The sequence below is a fragment of the Hyperolius riggenbachi genome, chromosome 7 (assembly GCF_040937935.1).
Source record: "Hyperolius riggenbachi isolate aHypRig1 chromosome 7, aHypRig1.pri, whole genome shotgun sequence".
Classification (NCBI taxonomy): Eukaryota; Metazoa; Chordata; class Amphibia; order Anura; family Hyperoliidae; genus Hyperolius; species Hyperolius riggenbachi.
Genome location: NC_090652.1, coordinates 265,974,592 through 266,001,139, shown reverse-complemented (window position 1 = coordinate 266,001,139; position 26,548 = coordinate 265,974,592). Strand labels below are relative to the sequence as shown.

The 26,548-nt window shown below is 46.7% G+C and overlaps 1 protein-coding gene across 1 annotated transcript in view; it reads left to right on the top strand.

Moving 5' to 3' along the window:
• The window catches only part of LY75 (lymphocyte antigen 75), a 162,471-nt gene that overhangs the window by 99,567 nt on the left and 36,356 nt on the right, over positions 1–26,548 (top strand). The window contains exons 14-20 of the mRNA XM_068245642.1: positions 2,535–2,607; positions 3,348–3,416; positions 4,851–4,974; positions 14,217–14,252; positions 19,475–19,665; positions 20,983–21,041; positions 23,426–23,499. Coding sequence (XP_068101743.1) covers positions 2,535–2,607; positions 3,348–3,416; positions 4,851–4,974; positions 14,217–14,252; positions 19,475–19,665; positions 20,983–21,041; positions 23,426–23,499 — 626 coding nt within the window. The remainder of the gene's footprint in view (positions 1–2,534; positions 2,608–3,347; positions 3,417–4,850; positions 4,975–14,216; positions 14,253–19,474; positions 19,666–20,982; positions 21,042–23,425; positions 23,500–26,548) is intronic.

Sequence of the window (26,548 nt, the reverse complement as noted above, 5' to 3'; positions counted from 1 at the left end):
CGTTTTGCTCTGGTGTTTTTTGGCGATTAAGGCAAAAAAAAAAAATCACAATTCACACCTGCTAATTTTTTTAGCGATCGCGTTTTGCGCTTCTATAGCACTAAAACGCAATCGCCGGAAAAATCGCATGAAAGTGGTGCAGGCTACACGTTTGCGTTTAGCGTTTTTGGGCGATTTGTGGCGATTAGCGCAAATCGCCCAAATGAGAACGGGTGACAAACACTAGAGCAAAACGCTAGCAAAATCGCTAGCGTTTGAACGTTTTGCCGCTCAAGTGTAAATGGGCCCTCAAAGAGGTTTTTTTTTTTTTTTTTTTCCCCGAAAAAAAATTCAGCTAACAAGAGATTACTTCAAAAGGTTTAGCTCCAAATCTACTTCAATCCCATGAAGGGTTCTACCACTGAGTTCAATGTGGAGGAGAAAGGAAACAGCCTCTCGTCTGCCAATGTCTACTCAGTACAGTAGTCAGAAACTGAACGTTTGTATGGGCCCTTGCTTATTCCCACTTCTGAGTTCTACGTGTCCAGTTGTTCTTTTCTCTTCAGGCCTTTATACAGCAGAATACAACCCCACTACCAGGCGCACTTCAGTATACACAATGTAAGGGACACTTTGATCAAAAGAAAGGTAGCAATGAGTTCCCTGCTTTTACCTCGTTATTTGAAATGATTAACCTCCTTAGTGGTATGGATGAGCTCAGCTCGTCCATCACCGCCGGAGGGCGCCGCTCAGGCCCTGGTGGGGCGATTTTCATAAATCTAGCTGCGTGTCTACCTTGATCGCCGCCGGCAATGCGCCGCTACCCGCCGCGTTAGAGGGCGCACCCCCCCCCCCCCCCCCCCCCCGAGACCCCGTGCGCAGGCTGGCCAATCAGTGCCAGGCAGTGCTGAGGGGTGGATCGGGACTCCCAATGACGTCACAACGTCGATGACGTCATCACGATCGTCGCCATGGCGATGGGGAAGCCCTAAAGGAAATCCTGTTCAGAACGGGATTTCCTTATGGGAAGACGGCGCGGCGGCGATCGGAGGGGCTCGGCGGACGCCGCAGGGAGGGGGGGATCATGTAGCTAGCGCTAGGCTAGCTACATGATAGAAAAAAAAATCAAAAAATAGTGCTGCGCATCCACCCTGGCGCATTAATAAAGTGAATGCAGCTTGAACCAATGAAAATTGACAGGAAGTTATTCTGATTGGCCATTTTCAAGTTGCATATAATTTTATATGAAATTTGAATGTTGGGATAAATTATTTTCATCTTATTGATCGTCCCTACGTTGTCATAGCCTGAAGATGGGTACAGATAGAAGGCTCCCGGCAGCTCGTTTAGCTAATGCTTAATGTTTTGTGCTACCAAGCAGAAAGCACTTAGGCAGTGGTTTCCGGCTTTTCGCCATTGTGTTTTGGCCCCCTGGGGCACACAGCATTGCAAACGCTGCTGCATGCATGCACGTTCCCTTAACCAATGGTAAATGCGTTGTGATAAAAGCTGCCATTCATCTCAATATGGGACATGGTGGATCCTGACAGTAAATGCCATGCACAGCTGCTGGCAGTTGCCTGTCTGAACCAGCCCTAAATAAACCATCATAGTAACATAGTTTGGTTCAAAAAAGACATTCATCCATCAAGTTCAACCAGAAGGACAAAAAAAAACATCCTGAACCCGCACATACCCGAGTTTATCCATGGGAAGGCAAAACAACCTTACAAGGCCTGAGCCATACTGCGCCTGCACAGTCCGCTCCGGCCCACGTGGCGGTGATTGACAGCGCCGCTCGCGCAGGCGCAGTACAGAGCGACCTGGAGGTCGCTCTGACGTCATCGCTGGGGACTGGGACGGAGCTCCGGCAAACTGCTGCGGACAGAGGTGCGGCGAGGGAGGTCCTGGAAGCTTGGGGCTGGAGGAAGCCCCCGGTAAGTAGCGTTTATTTTCTTTATATAGCCCGGATAACTCCTTTAAAAGGTAAAAACTCCTTTCCGACCACAGATGGCAGTCAGATAAATCTCTGGATCAACTCTTCCAAAAATTACCTAATATTTACAGCCATGGATGCCCTTCAGTGCAAGTAAAGCAACCAAGCCCTCTTTAAATGCAGATATAGTTTGCCATAACTACTTCCTAAGGTGGGATATTCCAGATTTCCAGATTTTTAACCACTCTCGCGGTGAAAGACCCCTTTCTAAATAGATGGCAAAATCTTTTTTCCTCCATACGCAGATCATGTCCCCTTGTCCATTGTACAACCCTAGGTACAAAAAGCTCATTTGCTAATACAACTTGACATAAAACTTGAAGGAGAAGCGTGATCTGTACAAACCGATAGGCACCCAGTATAACCAGATGGAACTCTTTACTGAAGAAAAAACATGCAGAGATCTATCATACACAACCATCGGGTAATGCAGCTTACTTAAGAGACATCACATCATTCTACAGACAGTGACATCTTGTGGTTGCTTTACTATACTGCAGTTTAAAGTAATTATGTTGTTACTGCCAACAAAACTTAAATTTTTTTTATCTTGTTCTAGTGGCAAGCGATCAATCTGGGTTGGATTAAATAAAAGAAATTTGAGGAGCTGGGAGTGGAGTGATGGTCGTCCTGTAAGTAACTCCTTTTAATTAGGAATGTGTGTGTATATACATATATATATATATATATATATATTGTTGCGTTACCCTGTTTTACAAGAGGGTAACGCAACGGCAATGCAAGGCATGGGGGCCTAGCACCCTTGTCACGTTGTGCCGGAAGTGCCCGATCTACCGCCCAGCTGTCACAAAGTCAACAGTGCGTTACCGTCAGACTTCCGTGGCGACGCAAAAAATAGAAACGTGGTTGTGGCATGAATGCGTGGAACTATACGGGAATGCAATGGAGAAACCCAGGAATCCCAGTTATGTACTTCCTGTTCAGCAGGGAGTATGTCACTGGTCTGCTTCATGCTTGTTCAGGGTTTATGGCTAAAAGTGTCAGAGGCAGAGGATCAGCAGGATAGCCAAGCAACTGGTATTGCTTAAAAGGAAATAAATGTGGCATCCTCCAAATCCCTCTTGTTACAGTTGTATTTTGTCCTCCCACTCACCTCACCTACGCCAGAATATGCACCACTGTGCGCTGCACAACGCCCCTCCTTTTCTCTCCCTAGTAGCAGACACAGCGCTAGCCTTAAAGCTAGCATCTTTACAGAACTTGGCCCTGAACTGCTGCCGAGGGATTGAGGAAGAAAATTAGGAAAAATGCCATGATGGGAACGCCGTAAAAGTTTCTGATGACTTTCAAACGTCGGCTTTTTAAATATGCTTTTTTTTAAAAAAATCCGTGTATTCCTTCCCTCATATAGATCTCATCAACTTTGCTGAATGAATTCCAGGAAGAGGACTATGCTCTGCGGGACTGCGCTGCACTGGAGGTAAGTTTAAATTAGACTCTACACTCTACAAGAGTGTAACTAGAAAGCCATTTCCCCCACTCTGAGCCAACTAACACATTTGTGTCTGCTTTGCAGCAACACATCACTGTTAGGGCTCAATCACATCATTTAGTGCAGGTGGCCGTGTGATTGGAACCGTGTGATCTGCACCTCTATGCGCTGTGCTGCGTTGCTGATCCCATTCAGTACAGTGAATGTGTCAGCGCTGGGATTCCAGAAAAATGAATGCAGCAGTGCGACAGCAAATTAAATTTTCATACTCTAAATGTTATTTCTATCATTTAAGGTGGACCTGAACTCTTGCACAGGACAGAAGGAAAACGTAGAGAAATGCACCCTGTATGTATTTAGAGAGTTTAGCCTGTCTAATTCCCCTCATTTGTGTCTAATCACTAGTTGTAATTTGATCCTCCCCTGTGTCACATGACTGCCTATGGAAGATAAGCAGATAAGCCCATTTGAAAGCGCAGACTGTAAACAATATGTCTCCTTCCATGAATCAGGAAGTAGAAACTGTGCAAATGTATTTTAGGATTTATATCAGGTGTAACAATTACATGTATTTTTGTTTAAAGGTTATTATGCTGTTGTGTATCTTTTAGAGTAGAAAGGAGTTCTGAGTTCAGGTCCACTTTAAATTGATCTATTTCTGTATTTTTAAATGTTAAAATGAAGGAGAACGAACAATGATAAAGAGCACCAGTGCTCTTTTGCTCCTGAATTCTTTCTGGTATCAGTGACTAGGGGAGTGGTGGGGGCGTAAATCGGGGTGTGTCTTAAAGAGTAACTTCAGCCTAAACAAACCTGCTGTCATTAAATTACATTAATTATGTTAATTAAAATAGATAGGTAATATCTCTAATGGCTCATACGACCCGTCGTTTGGACGTCAAATCGGGCGTGTGTACAGTCTGTCGTTCAGCTAATAAGACTGGACTGGAGCGAACCACGGATCGCTCAAGTCCAGTTCCTGATCACTCCTCCCAGCTGTGTGCACAAGGCAACGAGAACAAGAACATTAGAAATCCCACCATGCTTTGCACAGCATCAGGGGAAAAATGCCCGGGCAGATTTATTTGGTGGGGCGGAGCTTAGCTTCTGTGCAGCTAAAAATGAGGCTTGGGTAAGAACAACAAAGTTCTGATGCTGTGAAACTGTTAAAGAAACATCAAGCCTTTTCAGTGCTGCTGAGTAGATTTTTAGTCTGGAGGTTCACTTTAATGTGTCCCTCTATCTTACCCCAAAAAGTTGGGAGGGATGAGACCTGCTTACTGTTTACACTACATCAGACCAAGATAGATATCTGTAGCTGTAGTTTTTCTTTTTTTTTTTTTTTAAATGTCTTGCTTATAGTTTGGCTGTAATTCTCTGTTTTATTTCTTTTTTTTTTCTTACATTGTCTTAAATGAATAGGTTAATTTGGTGACAAAGCGAATTGTCTGGTCATGGCATATTAAAATGATGCCGGAGCAAGAGTACAGCCTGCAGCCATTCCACTGCGATGCCTTACTGGATTGGGTGTGCCAAGTGCCCATGGGTGAGCCAAAATATATAATGCTGATCATGTTTTATGTGATGTTAAAAGGGCACTCTGGGATGTGTTACATCAAACTATCACCTGAGTTATATCAATTGTTGCAGTTAAAGAGGAACTGTAGTGATAATAATGTAATGAACAAACATGCTTTTTTTTTTTAAACAATATTCATTGATGATCAATGATTTAGTCTGTGTTGCCAGTACAAATAGCAGCAACTCAGGAGAAGATTCTGCATAGCTAATCAGCCTAGGCTAAGGGGGGAGACACATACATACATATATATATATATATATATATATATATATATATATATATATATATATATATATATATATATATATATATATATATATATATAGCAATGTGTAGACCTAAAAAGTGTTTCTAATGCTGAAACCAAGAAGATAACTGTACAAGTGGGTACCCTGAATAATTTACTGCACTCTACTATATGTCACTACAGTGCCTCTTTAAAGGGTCTCCAAGTACCTCCCATGGGCCATGCCTTTAAAGGACTTATGAGTCCAAATGAAAAAAAGTTAAGTACCTGAATTAAATTTGAATGCACGGAGGACGCCATCCGCACCCTCCGTGCCATTCCGCCGGGTCCCCGCAGTTCAATAGCAGTGGTGCTCAGCAGAGCTCGAATATTCGAGTAGCTCGAATATTCGAGCTCTTTTTCAGCTATTCGAGCTCGGTATTCGAGCTCCGAATAGCTGGAGCTATTCGAATGGGCTATCCGAGTACACTCGAATAGCCCATTCACTATTCGAGCTATTCAAGCAACTCGGCGCTATTCGAGCTCGGTACCGAGCTCGAGTAGCGTCATAGCCCAGATTGATGTCCTTAGAGCCAATCAGAGGGCTCCCAGGCCCTCTGACGGCAGCCAATCACAGAGGGGGACCCTGGCCAGCCCCTACCCTATAAATAGCGGCCGCCATGTTCCGTTTCTCCATGCTTGCCTGAGACTTGTACAGAGAGAGAGTTGCTCCTTTGTGCTTTGGCTTAGCAAGTGCTCTATTGTGATCATTTACCTAGCGTTTTTGCTCACCTACACCTGCCATATACACCTATATTGTTGTTAGTTAGATAGACATTGTATTTTAGTTAGTAGCTTGTGTGTTACATTAGAGACAGGCAGCTGCTGCAAGCTTACAGGTTTAGGCCTCAGGGGGGCCTTGCCTCTGTGGGCAGCTGTCCTCTGTTTATTTCTCTCATCTATACCAGTATTTCTGCTGTCCTTTACTAATAGTATTGTAGTTATACTGTACTAGGAGTAGGACACTCACTGACTGTCACTGTTTATAGGCTACTAGCTAGCTCCTGCGTGTGTGCACTCACTCACTGTCTGTGTGTACACACACTCTATTTCCTTCTGATTACTGATAGATTATTGTTAGTTAGTTGTACTTACTTACTACTTATACTCTTACTGTACCCTTAGGGACACTCACTGTCACTGTTCATATAGGCTACTAGCTCCTGCGTGTGCGCACTGCACTCACTGTCTGAGTGTACACACACAACACACACTCTATTTCCTTCTGATCGCTGATTGATTATCGTAATTAGTTAGTTCTACTTACTGTTACTACTTACTCTTACTGTACTAGGAGTCTAGGACACTCAGTCACTGTCCATAGGCTACTAGCTCCTGCGTGCGTGCACTCACTGTCTGAGTGTACACACACCCACACTCCATTTCCTTCTGATCGCTGATTGATTATTGTAATTAGTTAGTTCTACTTACTGTTACTACTTACTCTTACTGTACTAGGAGTCTAGGACACTCAGTCACTGTGTTCATAGGCTACTAGCTCCTGCGTGCGTGCACTCACTGTCTGAGTGTACACACACTAAATTTACTTGTGATTACTACTGATTATTGTAACTGCTAGTTGTACTTCCTGACTGTTACTACTTACTTACTGTACTAGGGGACACTCACTCAGTCACCTCACCAACCAACCCACTCCATTAAAGTACCCCACTTTTCACCCGCCCTTTTACAAAACTTTTGTCTATACGCCCAAAACATTTAAGATGTCTGGAAGTGGCAGCCAGCGCGGTTTGGGCAAGGGGAAGGGCAGCAAGGGAATCAGGAGGAGAGGGAGCAGCATTGTGGCAAGCCGCGGCCGCGGGCGCGCCACCATGCACAGTTCCGCAGCAGCGTCAGTGGCTAACATTCCTCCCATAGCCACTGGCCGTGGACGCCTTGGGCGCCGCCCAGCAGGAGCATCTGCAACTCACGCTGCAGAGACACAGCAGCAGCAGCGTGTAGCACCTGCTCCCATTTTCCTCCAGCCGGGTCGGAAACGTCCCATTGAGGAAAAGGATGCAGACACTGTGGTGCAACTCATGACGGAGGATGAGCAGCCCGCCATCAGCTCTGCATCCGAGGCCTCCACCCTCACCACCACCACCACCACCACCACCACCACCACCCCTGTTCGCAGCAGCCGCCCAGCAGGGCCTGGGGAGGAGGCCAGTTCACCATCAGTCGCCGACCTGTCACTCAGCAGTCTTTTTACCCCAGGCACCATCAGGGTATTGTCTGCTGTTGTTGGCGATTTTGAGGAGGAGATGCTGATGGGCACTTTGGGGGAGGAGGGATTGGACAGCAAGACTGTGGCGACAGTCAAGCGTCCCATCCATGCATCAGGAGAGGAGTTTGGGGGGTCATCATCCCAGCAGGACATGTTTCAGGAGGGGCATGATGATGATGACCCGGTGACAGACAGAGACTGGGTGCCACCACCTCCAGGGGATGTCGTCCTCAGCAGCTCTGAGGAGGAGGAGGAGGATGCGCTTGTGGGCCTTGCAAGGAGGCGCATCATTGCAAGCATTGGCAGCGTCCCACAGCCTGCTGGTGTCTCAGGCTCAGCAGCAGCAGCAGCAGCATCAGCCAGTACCACCACCAGCCGCACCCAAGCCCCCCCCCCAACCACCACAGGGAGACAGGCAGCAGCGCTTCCATGCCGTAGGGGGAAGTTTCTGTCACCAATCTGGCGGTTTTTCACCATGCCCACTGTGTACAGCAAGTACGCCACTTGCAACCACTGTCAGCGGAAGTTGAGCAGAGGTGCAGACCCCTTAAAGTTCAGCACCAGCTCGCTCATCAACCACCTTGCGGCTAAACATTTCCACCAGCATGAGGAGTTCCAGAGGCTGAAGGCATCTGCTGCTGGCAGTGGCACCACACCCATCACTGCACAGCCTTCAGCAGCAGCAGCAGCAGCAACAGCAGCCACCCGCCCTCCTGCTCCTCCAGCAGCACCAGCAGGAGTGCGGAAACGCACTGCTCCTCCCCCCTCTGCAACTCCTGCCGCCGACACTGAGGCCTGTTCTGGCAGCCAGTCCTCAGTGGCCTCCTCTGCTGTGTCTGCTGATTCCCGTGTCAGCAAAAGGCCACGCCAGAGCCTTTTGAGCGAGTCCTTCCAGGGGGTGGTTAGGGCTCTGCCTCCCAGCAGCCGTCGCGTGCGGCAGCTGAACGGCTTGCTGGCACGGGCCATGTGCTCCCGACTCCTGCCGTACACGCTCGTGCAGGAGGGGAGCGACATTCGTGCGCTGCTTGCTTGCGCAGCCCCAGACTGGCAGCTCCCCAGCAGACACTTCTTTGCCCGCAAGGCCATTCCTGCACTGCACCGCTTTGTGATGGCCAATGTGGAGCGAGGGCTGGAGCACGCGGTTGGTGAAAGGGTCCACGTCACCATGGACTCCTGGAGCAGCCGCTTCGGGACAGGCCGCTACCTGTCCTTCACTGTCCACTGGGTCAGCTTGGTGGAAGGGGGTGAGGATGGGAGAGCAGCAGCGGGCACAGCAGCAGCAGCAACACAGTGGGTGGTGCCACCCCGCAGGCTCAGGGGAACTGCAGCAGGTTCCTCCGATCCTCTGCCATCCTCCGGCACACCTGGCCAAACCCCCCGCCTCAGCAGCAGCGTGAAGGCCCGCCACTGCCAAGCGCTGCTGCACTTGGTCAGCCTTGGGAAGACCAAGCTGACGGCAACCCATGTGTTGGCCAAACTCCAGGAGCAGGAGAGGATTTGGCTGACCCCCAGAGGCCTCAGAGTCGGAGAGGTGGTGGCCGACAATGGGGCCAATCTGGTTGCCGCAATAGACAGGGGAAACCTGACCCACATCCCCTGTCTTGCCCACGTGCTGAACCTGGTGGTGCAGAAGTTCCTGCGCACCTACCAGGGGATGGGCGAACTGCTGGAAACGGCAAGGAATGTTGTGCGTCACTTCCGGCGCTCGGCTGCAGCCTGTGCGAGCCTGGAAGACGTGCAAAAGGAGCTGGATCTGCCACGCCATCGGCTGATCCTTGACGTTCCGACTCGCTGGAACTCCACCCTGGCGATGTTGGAGCGTCTGGTTGAACAGAGGCGCGCTGTCAAACAGTACCTTGCCCTGGCCACTGTTTCCGCAGCTCAGAGAAGGGACAAGACCAGCAACTTCCCGTCCATCGTCCCCGATGATGACTGGAGGCACATGCAGCAGGTGTGCTTAGTGCTGGCTCCCTTCCTGCAGGCCACAAACATGGTGAGCAGGGACCATGCTATGGTCTGCGAGTGGGTGCCCCTGGTTTCTCTGCTGAACAGGGCCCTCGATGCTTTGCTGGAACAGGGAGCGGCAGCCTTGGACCAGCAGGAGCGGCAACCAGCTGCGCGGTCCACCTCTGAGGGGGAGGAGGAGGAGGACTTGGTGGAGGTCCCTGACCTGGCTGCTGATGAGGGGGATCAGCACAGCGCAGCTGAGTTGGTGCGGGGGTGGAGAGAGGATGAGGCGGCAGAGGAGGAGGATGAGGACAGCACTGACGTCGATGTGCCAGCAGACGTGGCCCGCCTCTTCCCAATGGCAGCGCACATGCTGACGTGCCTGCGCAGGGACCCCAGGGTGATCCAGATGAAGCAGAGGGAGGACATCTGGATCAGCATGATGTTGGACCCACGCCTCAAGGGGAAGTTGAGCCAGTTCCTGCCGCCTGCAGGAGGAGACCCAGCGCAACAAATAAGGAGCTTGCAGCAGGCCCTTGTTGAGCGCTTGGAGGAAGCCTTCCCCCAGCCTTCCACCCCCACTGTCCAGCAGCCAGCACAGAGGCAGCAGCAGGTGCCTGCATCCAGCAGCAGCAAGCGCCCCACAGACCTGCTGTCTCTCAGCCACGAGCTCTACAGGACTGTAGAGGCTCCGGCAGCAGTGACTAGAGAGGAGATGCATGCAGCAGCATCCTCCTCCGGTCACAGCCAGCGCCTGACCCGCATGGTGGCTGACTACATGGGGTCGTACAGCGGGCTTGACAGCGATGCCCCTGTTGATCCCATGGAGTATTGGGTCAAGCGCATGGAGATCTGGAGCGAGCTGGCGCAGTACGCCCTGGAAGTGCTGTCCTGCCCCCCTTCCAGCGTGCTGTCCGAGCGCTGCTTCAGTGCAGCTGGTGGCGTGGTCACCGAGAAACGCTCACGTCTGTCTCACAAGTCTGTGGACAGACTGACGTTTCTCAAGATGAACCAGGCGTGGGTGGAAGGCGAGTTCCTGGCCCCTGTTGTCGGCGAGAGGGGGACATGAACTGGCTGCCGGAACCATCGTTAATGTGCCTTACCACCCTTTACCACCTCCTGGCTCCTGCTCACTAAGCCAGCCTGGTTCACTTTGACTATTACGTCGCCTGCAGCCACACATTTTACACCTACAGTGGGCTGCTGTGTACTGCCCTTCTGCTGTCTGTCTGTGTTTCCCACTGCCAGGGTACACAGAATTACCTTCTTCTGCTGCCACTCTGCCACCAGCTATTACGTCAAACAATAGCTATATTGGTTGCAAAACCAAAAACCAAAAAACCATACAAAAAAAAAAAAAAGGTTTAATTTTTCTGAGGTGCCCGGGTTGAAAACTGTGTTGTCCCAGTTGTGTATTGGACACAATGTGGGCTGCACGACCGCTGTCTGGGACCTCCTGTTGTGTTTATTTACAGCCCTGGTATCACCGCTAGGTACCAGGGCTATTATGTCACGCTGCCTACCTGCTGCCACACTCACACTGCTCCTCCATACCTCCTCCTGCTGCTGCTGCTGCTGTCTGTCTGTGTTTCCCACTGCCAGGGTACACAGATGATTTACCTTCTGCTGCCACTCTGCCACCAGCTATTACGTCAAACAATAGCTGCTCGCCTACTCCTCCATTCCTCCTCCTGCTGCTGCTGTCTGTCTGTGTTTCCCACTGCCAGGGTACACAGAATTAACTTCTGCTGCCACTCTGCCACCAGCTATTACGTCAAACAATAGCTATATTGGTTGCAAAACCAAAACCAAACAAACCATTAAAAAAAAAAAAAAAAAAAGGTTTAATTTTTCTGAGGTGCCCGGGTTGAAAACTGTGTTGTCCCAGTTGTGTATTGGACACAATGTGGGCTGCACGACCGCTGTCTGGGACCTCCTGTTGTGTTTATTTACAGCCCTGGTATCACCGCTAGGTACCAGGGCTATTATGTCACGCTGCCTACCTGCTGCCACACTCACACTGCTCCTCCATACCTCCTCCTGCTGCTGCTGCTGCTGTCTGTCTGTGTTTCCCACTGCCAGGGTACACAGATGATTTACCTTCTGCTGCCACTCTGCCACCAGCTATTACGTCAAACAATAGCTGCTCGCCTACTCCTCCATTCCTCCTCCTGCTGCTGCTGTCTGTCTGTGTTTCCCACTGCCAGGGTACACAGATGATTTACCTTCTGCTGCCACTCTGCCACCAGCTATTACGTCAAACAATAGCTGCTCGCCTACTCCTCCATTCCTCCTCCTGCTGCTGCTGTCTGTCTGTGTTTCCCACTGCCAGGGTACACAGAATTACCTTCTGCTGCCACTCTGCCACCAGCTATTACGTCAAACAATAGCTATATTGGTTGCAAAACCAAAACCAAACAAACCATTAAAAAAAAAAAAAAAGGTTTAATTTTTCTGAGGTGCCCGGGTTGAAAACTGTGTTGTCCCAGTTGTGTATTGGACACAATGTGGGCTGCACGACCGCTGTCTGGGACCTCCTGTTGTGTTTATTTACAGCCCTGGTATCACCGCTAGGTACCAGGGCTATTATGTCACGGCGAGCTGCCTGCCTCATTGACTGCCTGCTGCCACACACTCATCCTCCTCCTCCTGCTGCTGAATTTACCTCCTGCTGTCTTTGTGTTTCCACTGCCAGGGAGCACATACAATGGCGCTTCCAACATGCGTGCGCCCACCAGCTATTTGTTACGCTCAAAAATAGCTGCATTTCTTTAAAAAAAAAATTGAAAAGAGAAATACGTGAAGAAGAAGAAGACGATATAGAAGAAGAAGGAGAAGGAGAAGGAGAAGGAGAAGGAGAAGGAGAAGGAGAAGGAGAAGGAGAAGAAGACTTCTCTTTCCACATTTTTTTTTTTTTTTAAAAAGGAACATCCCCACATAATCACTTGCTGTTGTTACTTGGAAAAAAAGAGGTTTCTTGCATCATTCACCCTCAAAACAAGTGTTGGAAGCTATTTAAGGCCAATTCGAATAGTCAGCTCGAATAGTTAGCTCGAATACCGACTCGAATAGTGAGCTCGAAGTCCGAGGTCGAATCGAATAGTAAAAATTATTCGACTCGAATATTCGACTGACCTCGAATAATTTACTATTCAAATTCGACCAAACTCGAATTTTAAAAAGGGGTATTTGAGCATCACTATTCAATAGTCCCCCTGGGCCGCTCCCGACCCACAGACCGGGTCGGACCCTCCTGCCTCCACTAAAATGCCCGCCAGAGCTGCCTCATTTAGACAGCCTGTAGCGTGGATCGGGGGGAGGCCCTAGAGCTGCGCAGCCGCACTCACGTCTATGCGGACTGCGCGGCCAGCTCCGGCGGCCATTTTAGTGGAGGCAGGAGAGCCCGACCCGGGCTGTGGGGTCGGAAGCGGCCAGGGGGGACTATTGAACTGCGGGGACCAGGCGGAACAGCACGGAGGTACTTAACTTTTTTTTTTTTGGACTCGTAAGTCCTTTAAGACAGACAACTTCCAACAAAGTCGTGCTATGACCCCTTTGGAGCAGCCTCTTGCAATGGCCATGCGTGTCACTTCCTCTTCCTGCTTCATTCAGTGATGCATTTCTCTAACAGAGAAGACAGGGGTGACCCGGAAGTTATAACATAGCCAAGATGGCAGCTGCGATTTTTAAATTGGAATCGAACGACAACTATTTGGTGTAGACTGGCGGTTCAGACATCAAATGAAAGAGGAGAGCACAAGCTACAAAATGGTATGCATCATAAGTACTTTGCAATACTGGTCAGAATCTTAAAGGCATGCCTATAAGAGGTGCAGAGTCCCTTTACTTGTCGAATACTAGTTTTCCTTTACCCTGAGTTTGTTTAAAAAGATTAGTAAAAACAGCATTACATATCACAGAGTGCGTGAGCACCAGGGCTGCGGAGCCAGAACAAAAATCATCTGACTCCCACTCCTCTGTTTATTAATCCTCCGAATCCAGGTATCCAAAAATGCTCTGACTCCAACTCCTTGACTCTGACTCCACAGCCCTAGCAAGGCTATGGAATCGGTACAAAAATCATCCAACTCCGTTTATGAAACCACAAACTCCAGGTACCCAAAAATTGCTCTTACTCTGAGTGAGTGAGCTCCTTGTATCGCGGAGTTAAGTGAGCACTGCGGATCACAGAGTTGAGTGAGCACTGCGTATTACGGAGTAAGTTTAATGGGCTGAAAATAGAATCTCTTAATTGCAGTGGTGTAGCAATTGGCGATGCAGAGGATGAAACTGCATCAGAGCCCCTGGACCATTAGTGCCCACCTGGGGCATAACTTGACACCTCATACACATGGGCAGATCCCAGGGCCAGTTGGTCATTCTAACTGATTTCCCGATGGGTAGTTGATTGGACTGGAATGTGCACCTTTGTGTAATGTCTATTTTATCTGGGTTTCTTGCTCCTTTCGTGTCACATCAATCGCTTATTAGCGCATTCACACAGCATGACACGTGATTTTATCATTTGTTTGATCCCCAAATGACCAATAAAAAAATATTTATTGGTTGTTTCCCATAGATTGGTAGAATAATTCACCAATCTGACAGTTTTAATATCTGAATGAATGAATTTTGAATATTGTCTCGTGTACCGAGCTGATCTGGGTATCCTGCGTCACACTCACTGTATGGTATCGTTTAATCATGTGACAGATGGCTAACCTACATTGTTTTACTTTTTGTTAGGTACCGATGTGAAGCAGCCCGAATGGTACCAGCCAGGTAACGGCTCCCAGTTCTCATGCTTGTTTAGTGATAGCTGCATAGTTTCTATATGTTGGAGATGAAGTTAGGATAGAAATGCTGTAAATGTTTCACTTTTAGGCCTGGTGCACACCAGAGGAGTTTTTCTGAGCGTTTTGAGTTTTTAAATCTGCTGCTAATGTTATCCTATGTGTCTGTGCACACTGGAGCAATGAGGTTTTGTAAAAACCCCATAGCATTACATTGGGAAGAGCTTTTAGAGGTTTCAAAAGCTCTTCCCAATGTAATGCTATGTTTTTTTTTTTTACAAAACCTCATTGCTCCAGTGTGCACAGACACATAGGATAACATTAGCAGCAGATTTACAAATTCAAAACGCTCAGAAAAACTCCTCTGGTGTGCACCAGGCCTTAAGGTGCGTACACACATGCGACTATAGTCGTTTGTAACGATCGTTCCCCGATCTTTACTAACGACGATCGTTACAAAAAACGAACCACCGACTATTAAGGCAAACGACGAACGAGCCAAATCGCTACAAAAGAAAGTTCTGTCTCGGCGGATTTTAACCAACGACGATCGTTTGCAAAAGTAGTACATCGTTGCAAACGGTCGTTCGTACTAGGCTTGACATGCGCATTTCACTATTTCTCTGTGAAACTTCTCATTTTTATGCGCAGGCGCAATAGTTGCTTTACGTGATGTAACGTTCGTTCTAACGATCAGATCGTTACACACCTTTAAAAACTAACTTTACTCAGGTCGTTCTTTCATCAATTAAAAGCTCGTTCGTCGTTCTCAACGAACGATCGTTGTCGCATGTGTGTACGTAGCATTAGAGTGTGTTTCTTCTCAGCTCACAGTTGTGCAATATTTAAAGCGGACCTGAACTCAGAACTTCCTTTCTGCTTTAAAAAATAAGCAACAGCATAACTACCTTTTAAAGACAAAAAAAACATTTCTTTGTTACAGCTGTTACAAATGCTGCAATAATTGTGCATTGTCTACTTCCTGCTTTCATGGAAGCAGACATATTGTTAACATTCTGTGTTTACCAATTAGCTCTCTGCTCTGACACAGCTTAGGGATCAAATTACAACTTGTGATTAGTCACAGATGAGGGGAAATTAGACAGGCAAAACTCTCTAAATACATACAGGGTGCATTTCTCTATGTTTTCCTTCTGTCCTGTGCAAGAGTTCAGGTCCACTTTAAAAATGTGTATGCCTTAACTACTTGCCCTTATATCCTTAATGCATTTGGTCTCTTATCCTAATAAATACCCAAGAATCTGTTTTGCAGTTTTGCGATAACTGACTGTTGATTCCCGAAGAGAAGGATTTAGCTCAGTGGGCGGTTCCTCTTGCGTTGTAGATCTTATACAGTATACTTGGTGGGAGGAGCACTCGGCACACTATGCGGAAGCAGTTGATCTGGGTTTCCCACATAGGAGGCATGGGAGTAAGCGGAACATTATCCATTTGTAGTTCAGGCACAGTCTTATTTTGTTGGGTTTTTTTTGGGATTTACTGAAACATTTGACATGAATTATGCACACCATGGGGGTGGTGAAGGGTCGGGAGATAGCCGCTATATCAGCTTGTTTCCTTCTTAGTGCCCTCCTGTCTCTCAGGGCCCTTTTCCACTACACAGCTGAATCGCAAATCGCTAGGGATTTTTATATCGCTACGGTTGCTACGTTATCATAGAAATCATGAGAAGTATTTTCCACTATAGTGATTCGATTTGTAAATCGCAATCGCTTTCTGGATCAATTTTCAGGACCCTTTTCCACTATAGCGTTTGCAATTGCTGAATCGCAAAATCGCTAACCGCTAGTGATTTTCAAATCGCTACGGTTTGCTTTTTAACATAGGAATCGCGGTAGATCATTTCCACTAACCCGACTAGTTTTTTACTTAATAGCGAACGTGCGGCGGAGTGATTATTGCCGCGATTTTGCTATGCAGTGCATAGCAAAATCGCGATCGCAAACGTGGGGAAATCGCCGGGTAATTTTTAACTTTTGCTGAATCATAATCGCTAGCGTTCAGCGCGAACGTTAGCAGAAAAGGGGCCTCAGAGGGATAATGCAATGCAAATGAAAATCGCATAACAAAATTAATGAAAAATCTCAATTGCTGGCGTTTGTGATTGCGATTGTTAGTGGAAGCGGGCACTTGGGGCTAGCTCACACTCGGCTCTTGGAGCGCCGCTTGCCAGCGATCGCGTTGGACTTTGTGATTTACGGGCAAAATCTCGCGATTTGCACTTGTGATTCCCACTCAATAGAACAAGAAACACAGCACAATCGCCCCTGAAACACTGCATGCAGCGCATTTGCGATTGATCGAAATCCCACGTTGCAGTGTGAATGCATCCATAGGGATACATTAGTATCACCGGTTTGCTGATTCAAATTTAAATGCAGTTGTAACACATTACACGTTTCAAGCATTGATATGCGGCGGAGGAACGCAACATGCCGAGTGTAGCTGCGGCAGCGCTCAGATCCCACTCTGTGGGTGGGGGGGTTGCTGCATGTGCAGGAGAGCAGCTGACAGGAGGTGACTTCACAGCTTGTCAGCTGATCGTGTGAGAGGGCCCTTACAGGGAGTGAGCAGCCCGCTGTCAGCCATTGAGCATGTATAAACTAGTGAACCAGCAATTTTCCCACTTCCTTTTTGGAAAAATTAACATTTTATTTTTTTCTTTTTAATAGATGCTTTAAAGTGATCCTGAGCCAAAGTTTGGAATCAAAATCAGATAGTTACCTTGAGAGGGAAGCCTCAGTATCCTATTGAGGCTTCCTCCCTGCTCTGTGGCCCGGATATGATTAGTGACAGTGCATTGTCGCTAATCTTCTGGGGGGCCGCGCTCAGTGACGGGGACATCAGAGCAGGGAGGGAAGCCTCAATAGGATCCTGAGGCTTCCCTCTCTATAGGCAAGTATCTCATTTTGGACCCAAACTATGGCTCGGGTACTCTATAAATAATGTCCTGTTAAATGCATCTTAAAGTGAATGGGAACCGCATTTTAAAAAAAATGAAGCTAATACTTAAGGAGAGGGAAGGCTCTGGGTTGTATAGAGCCTTCCGTCTCCTTTTTTTCGGTGCTCTCTATCCTGTGTTGCCCCCCCCCCCCGTTTCAATCCCCCACCGAAAGGGTATTTGGAAGTCGTGTCCTCCCAAAGACGTGCGGCTCCATACTGCACAGGCGTGAGCGTGCAAGAGAGCGTGCTTGCGCATGCTCAGTACAGGGCCGCCCTTCTTCAGGAGCATTCTGGCTCCCTGAAGACTTCTGAAGCCTCCTTCAGCCGGGTAAAGCAGTATTTGACTAACTTAGTCAAATACTGCTACCGGGCGAGCCAGCACCGGAAAGGGGGGACCAGGAGAGGAGCGGGAAGGCTCTATAGGACCCAGAGCCTTCCCTCTCCTTGGGTAAGTGTCTGTCTCATTTTTTTAAATGCGGTTCCCATTCACTTTAAAATAAAAAAACCTGAAGCCCAGTTAAACCTTAAATTGCGGAAGACTAATGAGGATGCAGACTTGTTTAAATAGTGCTAAAAACAAAGTACATTTAATTTGTGCATTACATTTTTTAAGTTTTGTTTCTGCATGGACTTGGGCTTTAGTAGTGCATGGTAGGGATGGTCAGTGAGATGCCAATAATTTTGAGTTGATTTATTTATATATAGCTCCAACATGTTACGCAGCGCTGTACAGAGTATATATTGTCTTTTTACTAACTGTCCCTCAGAGGGGCTCACAATTTAATCCCTACCATAGTCCTATGTCTAGGTATGTATTGTGTACTACATGTATCACAGTCTAGGGCCAATTTTTTAGGGGGAAGCCAATTAACTTATCTGTATGTTTTTGGAATGTGGGAGGAAACTGGAGTGCCCGGAGGAAACCCACGTAGACACGGGGAGAACATACAAACTCCTTGCAGATGGATGTCGACCTGGCTGGGATTCGAACTGGGAACCCAGCGCTGCAAGGCGAGAGCGCTAACCACTAGGCCACCGTACTGCCCGTTGATGCAAATCAGTGCAGCTTGAAAATGGACCAATCGAATTTTACCTCAGTAGGATTTGATTGGTTCATTTTCAGGCTGTATACATTTGCATTAAAAATTTGCATAATGCTGCATCAACTCCTAATTATCTGCATCTCATTGGCCATCCCTAGTGCATGGTTCTTAACCTATTTTGGTTCCTGGACGTAGTTTCTACGTCCAGGAACCATGCGCCCCCGTGGCCGATCGTGCACGTGCACGCGCACTCCCGGCCGCGGATTCGGTAGCCAAGGAATCAATGTATCGGGCTATGGAGCCCGATCACTGATTCCTCTCCCCCGCTGAAAAAGCGACAGCTTCTCTCGGAAGCTGAGCTTTTTCTGGCCGTCTCCTTCCCGATGCGTCACTCTAAGCGTGTGTTACGCTTAGAGTGACGTCATGTAAACAAACTCATGGCCGCCATCTTGTGGTCAAAAAGTAATACTACACCTGAAAAAAAAAAAAAAAAGAATTAACACACATTTACATTATAAATCTATTGTTTACCTCCCACCCTCCCAAAAGTACCCAAATAAAATGTTTAGTATAAAAAAAAACAAAAAAAAAACATGTAAATATTTACCTAAGGGTCTAAACTTTTTAAATATCAATGTAAAGATGAAATATTTCTATATTTTTTTTATTTTAAACTTGTAAATAGTGATAGATGCAAAATGGAAAAAATGCACCTTTATTTCCAAATAAAATATTGTCGCCATACATTGTGATAGGGACATAATTTTAACGGTGTAATAACCGGGACATATGGACAAATACAATACGTGAGTTTTAATTATGGAGGCATGTATTATTTTAAAACTATAATGGCTGAAAACTGAGAAATAATGAATTTTTCCATTTTTTTCTTATTCTTCCTGTTAAAATGCATTTACAGTAAAGTGGCTCTTAGCAAAATGTACCCCCCAAAGAAAGCCTAATTGGTGGCGGAAAAAAACAAGATATAGATCAGTGCATTGTGATAAGTAGTGATAAAGTTATAGGCTAATGAATGGGAGGTGAACATTTCTCACGTGAAAACGACGGAACCTGAATGGGTTAAATGACATTACTGTATATGAAATTACTATAGCTGCTGTATGGAATGTCTCATGCTTCTCCTCCAGCAGCTCAGTGATTGCTTGGCCTGATGTCTCCAACCTCTTCTCTCTTGTTCATGTAGATTCAGAGAAAAAAAATGTCTCTTCCTTGGTTATCGATAGTTCCGAGTACTGGTTTGTGTTCAATACAAGACTCAGCCATAAGGCAGCTGACCTGTACTGTGCCAGCAAGGGCAGCGAGTTGGCATCTATTAACTCCTACCACCTGGACATTATACAGGATCACCTGAAGGCAAGGCAGTCGGAGGAAATGGTAATAGTTTTTATATTTTTATATTGAAGTAGAAATAACAGATTATTTAGCAAACTCCGGCAGGTTTAATGCAGCCAGATTTTTATAAAAGCATGAGGGTAGGAACACACTAGGCCGTGCAAGACGGTAGTGTTTTGCTGCATATGAGTTTGTGCGTTTTCTGTGCATTCTTCCCGCACTTGTGTTTTTTAATGCGTTCACGGTTTGCATATGTGTTTTATACGCATTTTGCACGCTTTTTTATGCGCGTTATGCAAATCACTAGGAAGTCAACAGGAAGCAGAAATACATCAGCAATACAAGCATACAAAACGCATAATAAACTTAAATGCAATACTTTTGCATCACCATTGATTTTCATTTTGTGCGTTTTAGATTAGTTTTGGGAAAATATGCAGCAAGACCAGCGTTTAAAAAAAAAAAACAGAACGCATAACGAATGAATACATGTGTTTTTTTTTTTTTTCATGTGGCCCATTGACTTGCATTATACGTGTTAAAGCTAGCGTTTTACGCAACGCTAGCGTTTCTACCTAGTGTGTGGAGCGATGAGTTGATGAGTTCATCCACTCTGTGAACATCCCCCCCCAGAAGATCTAACAACCTTAGTTCATGCCTTCATTACTGAGTGGCTGAATGGAGTAATGGTTAAGGGTTCTGCCTCTGACACAGGAGACCTGGGTTCGAATCTCAGCGCTTCCTGTTCAGTAAGCCAGCACCTATTCAGTAGGAGACCTTTGGCAAGTCTCCCTAACACTGCTACTGCCTATAGAGCGCGCCCTAGTGGCTGCAGCTCTGGCGCTTTGAGTCCGCCAGGAGAAAAGCGCGATATAAGTGTTCTGTGTTTGTTTGTTTGTTTGTTTCATTACATGCCAACTTGACTACTGCAATGATATTTTGTAAAAGGAAATATACTTGGCAGCCTCCATATTCCTCTCACTACAGTTGTCCTTTTAAAGGCAGATTAGGATTAACTCATAAGTCAGCGTAGTAGTCAGTGACTAGGCTGCTGATGGCAGGAGAATGGATGTGACTGGATAGACACAGAGGCAGCCCATGGCCTACCGGGGCAGGAGGAAGCTCCAGGTAAGTATAAATCCTTTTTTGTTGATTTTATCAGGTTTACGTTAAGGCTACAGGTAAGTAGCTTTACTGCCCTTGCTCAGTTGTGTAACTAATGTATGTTCATCTGTACTTTACGTGTAATAAGTGGCATTTTTACAGAACCAGTTCATGCATCACCCTAATAATGGCTTGTAGGAAACATTGCTGCATGCTTAGACTTACGCAGTACTCACTCTTGTTTTATCTCCACAGGGAATTTACACGTTGCACAGGTGGTGGGTGAGGTCTGTGGGCTTCAGAAATCATTACCCGTAAGTGCTTTGCTGTAGTCAAATCCTCTTCTTTTATAGCTTGGACTGACTGGGAAAACGTGTGAGCCCCTGTCAGGGTTCTAGGACTGTGATTATGTAAGGCTGTTTTTCCACAAGGAGACATTACATTTTGCATGCATTTTTTCCACATGTATTTTTTTCCTGAACGGTCTGCATAAAAAAAATAAAAATAAAATAAAATAAAAAATACAGTGAATGGAAAGCGAATGTGAATGTCGCATAGATTAACATTGCACACATTTCGAATGTGGATTTCTGCAATGCGAATCCGCATGCAATGGAAACGGGTTCTTGGGGGTAACTCCCCCTACCACAAAGATGTTACAGTTAAACATTCTCTAGGGTCTAAGTCCGGCCTCATGGCCAAACGTGGCCCTCTGAGCTTTTTCCCGTGGCTCTGAAAGCTCTTGTGAGAATTACATGTGTCCTATAAGCCATTGCTGCGGTGCCACATGCATCAATTTATAGGGCCAACCTGTGTCACCACTCTGACTACAAAGAAATGGCCGCCGGACTATATACTCAGTATACACTTGAAAATATGTTGGCCATTTTTAGTCCTATAGTGATTGCTGTGGCACTCCAGAAAAGGCCCCAGAAGTCCTGATCAAGGATAAGAAAAAGCAGAGGTGGAAGAACAGAGATATGGATCATACCTTGATGAGTGATGGGTAGCCACTTATTCCAGCAGCAGCCACTTTTTAGCAGCCACCACTATACCAGCAGCAGCAGCCACTCATTAGCAGCCACCAATATACCAGCAGCAGCAGCCACTCATTAGCAGCCGCCACTATACCAGCAGCAGCAGCCACTCATTAGCAGCCGCCACTATATCAGCAGCAGCAGCCACTCATTAGCAGCCGCCACTATACCAGCAGCAGCAACCGCCACTATACCAGCAGCAGCAGCCACTCATTAGCAGCCTCCACTATACCAGCAGCAGCCACTCATTAGCAGCCACCACTATACCAGCAGCAGCAGCCACTCATTAGCAGCCACCACTATACCAGCAGCAGCAGCCACTCATTAGCAGCCACCACTATACCAGCAGCAGCAGCCACTCATTAGCAGCCGCCACTATACCAGCAGCAGCCACTCATTAGCAGCCGCCACGATACCAGCAGCAGCAGCCACTCATTAGCAGCCACCACTATACCAGCAGCAGCAGCCACTCATTAGCAGCCGCCACTATACCAGCAGCAGCCACTCATTAGCAGCCGCCACGATACCAGCAGCAGCAGCCACTCATTAGCAGCCGCCACTATACCAGCAGCAGCAGCCACCACTATACCAGCAGCAGCAGCCACTCATTAGCAGCCACCAATATACCAGCAGCAGCCGCCACTATGTCAGCAGCAGCAGCCACGCATTAGCAGCCTCCACTATACCAGCAGCAGCAGCCACTCATTAGCAGCCGCCACTATACCAGCAGCAGCAGCCACTCATTAGCAGCCACCACTATACCAGCAGCAGCAGCCACTCATTAGCAGCCGCCACTATACCAGCAGCAGCAGCCACTCATTAGCAGCCACCACTATACCAGCAGCAGCAGCCACTCATTAGCAGCCGCCACTATACCAGTAGCAGCAGCCACTCATTAGCAGCCGCCACTATACCAGCAGCAGCAGCCACTCATTAGCAGCCACCACTATACCAGCAGCAGCAGCCACTCATTAGCAGCCGCCACTATACCAGCAGCAGCAGCCACTCATTAGCAGCCGCCACTATACCAGCAGCAGCAGCCACTCATTATCAGCTGCCACTATACCAGCAGCAGCAGCCACTCATTAGCAGCCGCCACTATACCAGCAGCAGCAGCCACTCATTAGCAGCCGCCATTATACCAGCAGCAGCAGCCACTCATTAGCAGACGCCACTATGCCAGCAGCAGCAGCCACTCATTAGCAGCCACTACTGTACCAGCAGCAGCAGCCACAGCCACTCATTAGCAGCCACCAATATACCAGCAGCAGCAGCCACTCATTAGCAGCCGCCACTATACCAGCAGCAGCAGCCACTCATTAGCAGCCGCCACTATACCAGCAGCAGCAGCCACTCATTAGCAGCCGCCACTATACCAGCAGCAGCAGCCACTCATTAGCAGCCGCCACTATACCAGCAGCCACTCATTAGCAGCCGCCACTATACCAGCAGCAGCAGCCACTCATTAGCAGCCGCCACTATTGTCAGCAGCAGCCACTCATTAACAGCCGCCACTATACCAGCAGCAGCATAGGCACTTTAGCTTATATGTGCACTTTTTAGAAACCTTACTGGAATGACTACAATTAATACTATGTATTTCTATGGTTTTGTAGCAGTTTTCTGCTGTGTAATTTGTATTTATCGTCTTTTGCTCTCAGGCTTATGCTTCATCGAATGATTGGGGCGGAATTCTTGCAATGTCCCTTTATTTCTGCGGTCCGCTATTTTCCAGGTAGGTGTCCCATTCTGCTGTGCTTAAAGCCTGTCTACATAAATACATTTTTTTAATGCCACCGTCAAACCAACTTATATGTTGTCCCTCCCCTACTGGGACTCATGAAAGTAATGATGTCACGGTAGGGGTTCCGTGATGTCCCCGTCAGGTCCTGGAGGCATGCTGCTAGGTCATCACAGCGGCTCAGGCTTTTACCATCTCATCAGGGGGGCGGTGTTGCTTGCACCAATCACCCCCTCTCTTCAATTCTGGTTGTGGCAGTTCTAGCGACAGACTTCTACCGAGTTTATTGAGTGGGTCGGGAAAGGAGTTGAGGAATGTTGGAAGGAGTTGAAGCACTGAAAGATGCATGCACTGCCCAGACAGATGGTGACCCTGAACATTGAGACCCTTGGAGGTGGTGGGGTGGTAGTTTGCAGGTCAATTTGCAGCATTCGGTCAGGTCAGACAGGGAAAGTGGTTAACCCTTTAGCAGGCAATTTATTTCAAGCTTTGCAAGTGCTTCAGGCCAATTTATTTTAGTACATTTTTAATTTTTTTTGTTACATCTCCTTGCTAATATTTAGTACTGCTGTAATAAGTATTTATAGCCACTTGTCACTAGGGGGCAGTGTGAGACAATAACAGAGGACTTCTGCTTCAGTTTCTATGTTTTCTGCAAGCAGAGAGTCATCAAAGCATTCCAATAATTTACAGCACAACGAGTTCTGCCGACTGAGGTCAAAAGCAGAGCACTTATCTCAAATGAGATAATTCCTTTGACGCTGCTAATGTGTTAATAAAGGAAAATGTATTTTTGGAATTGGGCCTCAATTTGCTGTAGGCGAGTGAAAACCTGATACTGACCATTACTTTCCTACAAGTCCTCAGCAGAGGTCAATGATAGGCAAATTATTCAGACTTCCTTGCAGATTTAATTAAATTGCATGCATCTTGGAGTTGCACCAATCAAATGCAATTCCTTTCATTTTTTTCAATTGGCCCATTTCCAAGCTTCAAAATGTTTTTATTACATTTTCCTGCAAGTCAGAATTCTATGCACCTCTAGTCCTCAGTCCTCCTCCTCTGTAATATGAAGTCCTTCTGGCTGCTGCCGCAGCGAATGTGGCTGAGCCATGTGATGCCTCTTCCATGGCTGTCTGCTGCTACACTTCCAGGGATGAATGGAAGGTAAAGGGAAGAGAGCAGTGGGTCTATCATTGGGGAAGATGCAGGGTGTGGTGGGCATCTTGGGAAAAAAACATCTTCATGGCTGTAACCGCTGTATTGATGGAGTAGAGAGCTTTGCTGTAACATAAAGAGGAACGGGACCATTGGGAATTTACTGACAAGACTGAGTTTTTCATCCTACCTGTTTTCTTTTTCTTATTTACGGTTGTGCATTAAGGACGGATTGAAGCGAGAGGGATATGGAGGCTGTGATCTTTGTCATTTTAAGAAATATCTGTTGCCTGGCTGTCCTGCTGATCCTTTGCCTCTAATGCTTTTAGCCATAGACCCAGAACAAGCATGCAGCAGATCAGGTGTTTCTGCCGCTATTGTCAAATCTGACAAGATTAGTTGCATGCTTGTTTCTAGTGTTATTCAGACACTACTGCAGCCAAATAGACCAGCAGGGCTGCCAGGCAACTGGTATTGATTAAAAGGAAATACATATAGCAGCTTCCATATTCTTTTAATTTCAGTTGTCCTTTAAGGAGGAAAACAAAGCTTAAAGGTGGACTAAAATAAAGAAATGGGATACTTACCTACTTCTGCAGATACTTTCCACGTCCTCCTGCGCCCCCCCCCCCCCCCCCCCCCACGCCATGTATTGACCCTCGGAACATATCTGCCAAGAGCTCGTCAGAGAAGTTATTGTGACCACATTCCTCTTCATGCACAAGCACAGCCCTATGCGCACGGGTGCAGCAAATGCATGAAGAGGAGCGGGTGTGAGTACTTCCAGAGGGTCCCGGGCAGTGGAAGTGGAGGATGTAGGAAACATTTGGAGGATCCTGAGTCTTTCTTCTTGGGTAAGTATCTCTTTTTTGTTTTGTTTTGTTTTGTTTTTTTACTCCACCTCGGGTTTTCTTCTAAATAAGTACTTTACTTACTCCACAAAAAAACCTATATAACATAAATATCATTATACATAATGGTATATATTCATTATTAACAGATGTGGGGTTAATATCATTCCATGTCATTTAAAACTAGGAAAGGTGTTTTCTAAAGGTACCTTCACAATATAGTAGACTTATACAGACAGTCCCCTACTTGCAAACGACTTGGGTCACAACGTTTCGGAGATGCAAATGCAACGTTATCTTCATGTAAAAAATATACAGTACTGATTTTTTTTTTATTATATATATTTTTGGGTAAATGTCACAGAACTGTTTAAACTGACCAAAAACTAATTTTTATGCACTTTGTCCAAAACCAGGGTTGTCCAAAAGTAAGGTATTTATCCATGTTTCACCATGTTTAAAGTGGATCCAAGATGAACTTTTATACATTGCATAATTGTGTTCCTTACATATAGGTTATAGGGCATTCCTCAAGCCAAATACTTTTTTTTGTTTTGTTTTAATACTAATTCCCTATAAACTAAACAAGCCTCACCCACAGCTTCTCCAAAACGCCAAGGCACTCAGACCCATGTAGCAAGGGGTTATGGGAGCTCAGTCTGGGCAGGAGGAGGAGGAGGCTACTAGCCAGAGATTTCAGAGGCAGAGGAGAGGGGAGTTAATTTTTCACAGGCTTGAGGGGTGGTGATGCAGTTGCAGATTACCTGTGTAATGATGACAAACAGAACATGACCGCTCTCATTGTATCACAGGAATAAATCCATCTTAAACTGTTGAAGCTGTATGCAGCTAGATTTGCTATCCTTTAGATAAGATATATGGACAAGTTATTTGTTATAGTTCGTTTTTCATCTCGAAACCGCTTTAACACAGGGCTCACCTGTCAAACAAATTCCCATAACGCAGTGATCTGCAAACTTGTTTCTCCAGCTTTTAAAGGGACTCCGAGCAGTGCAGTAACTATGGAAAGATGC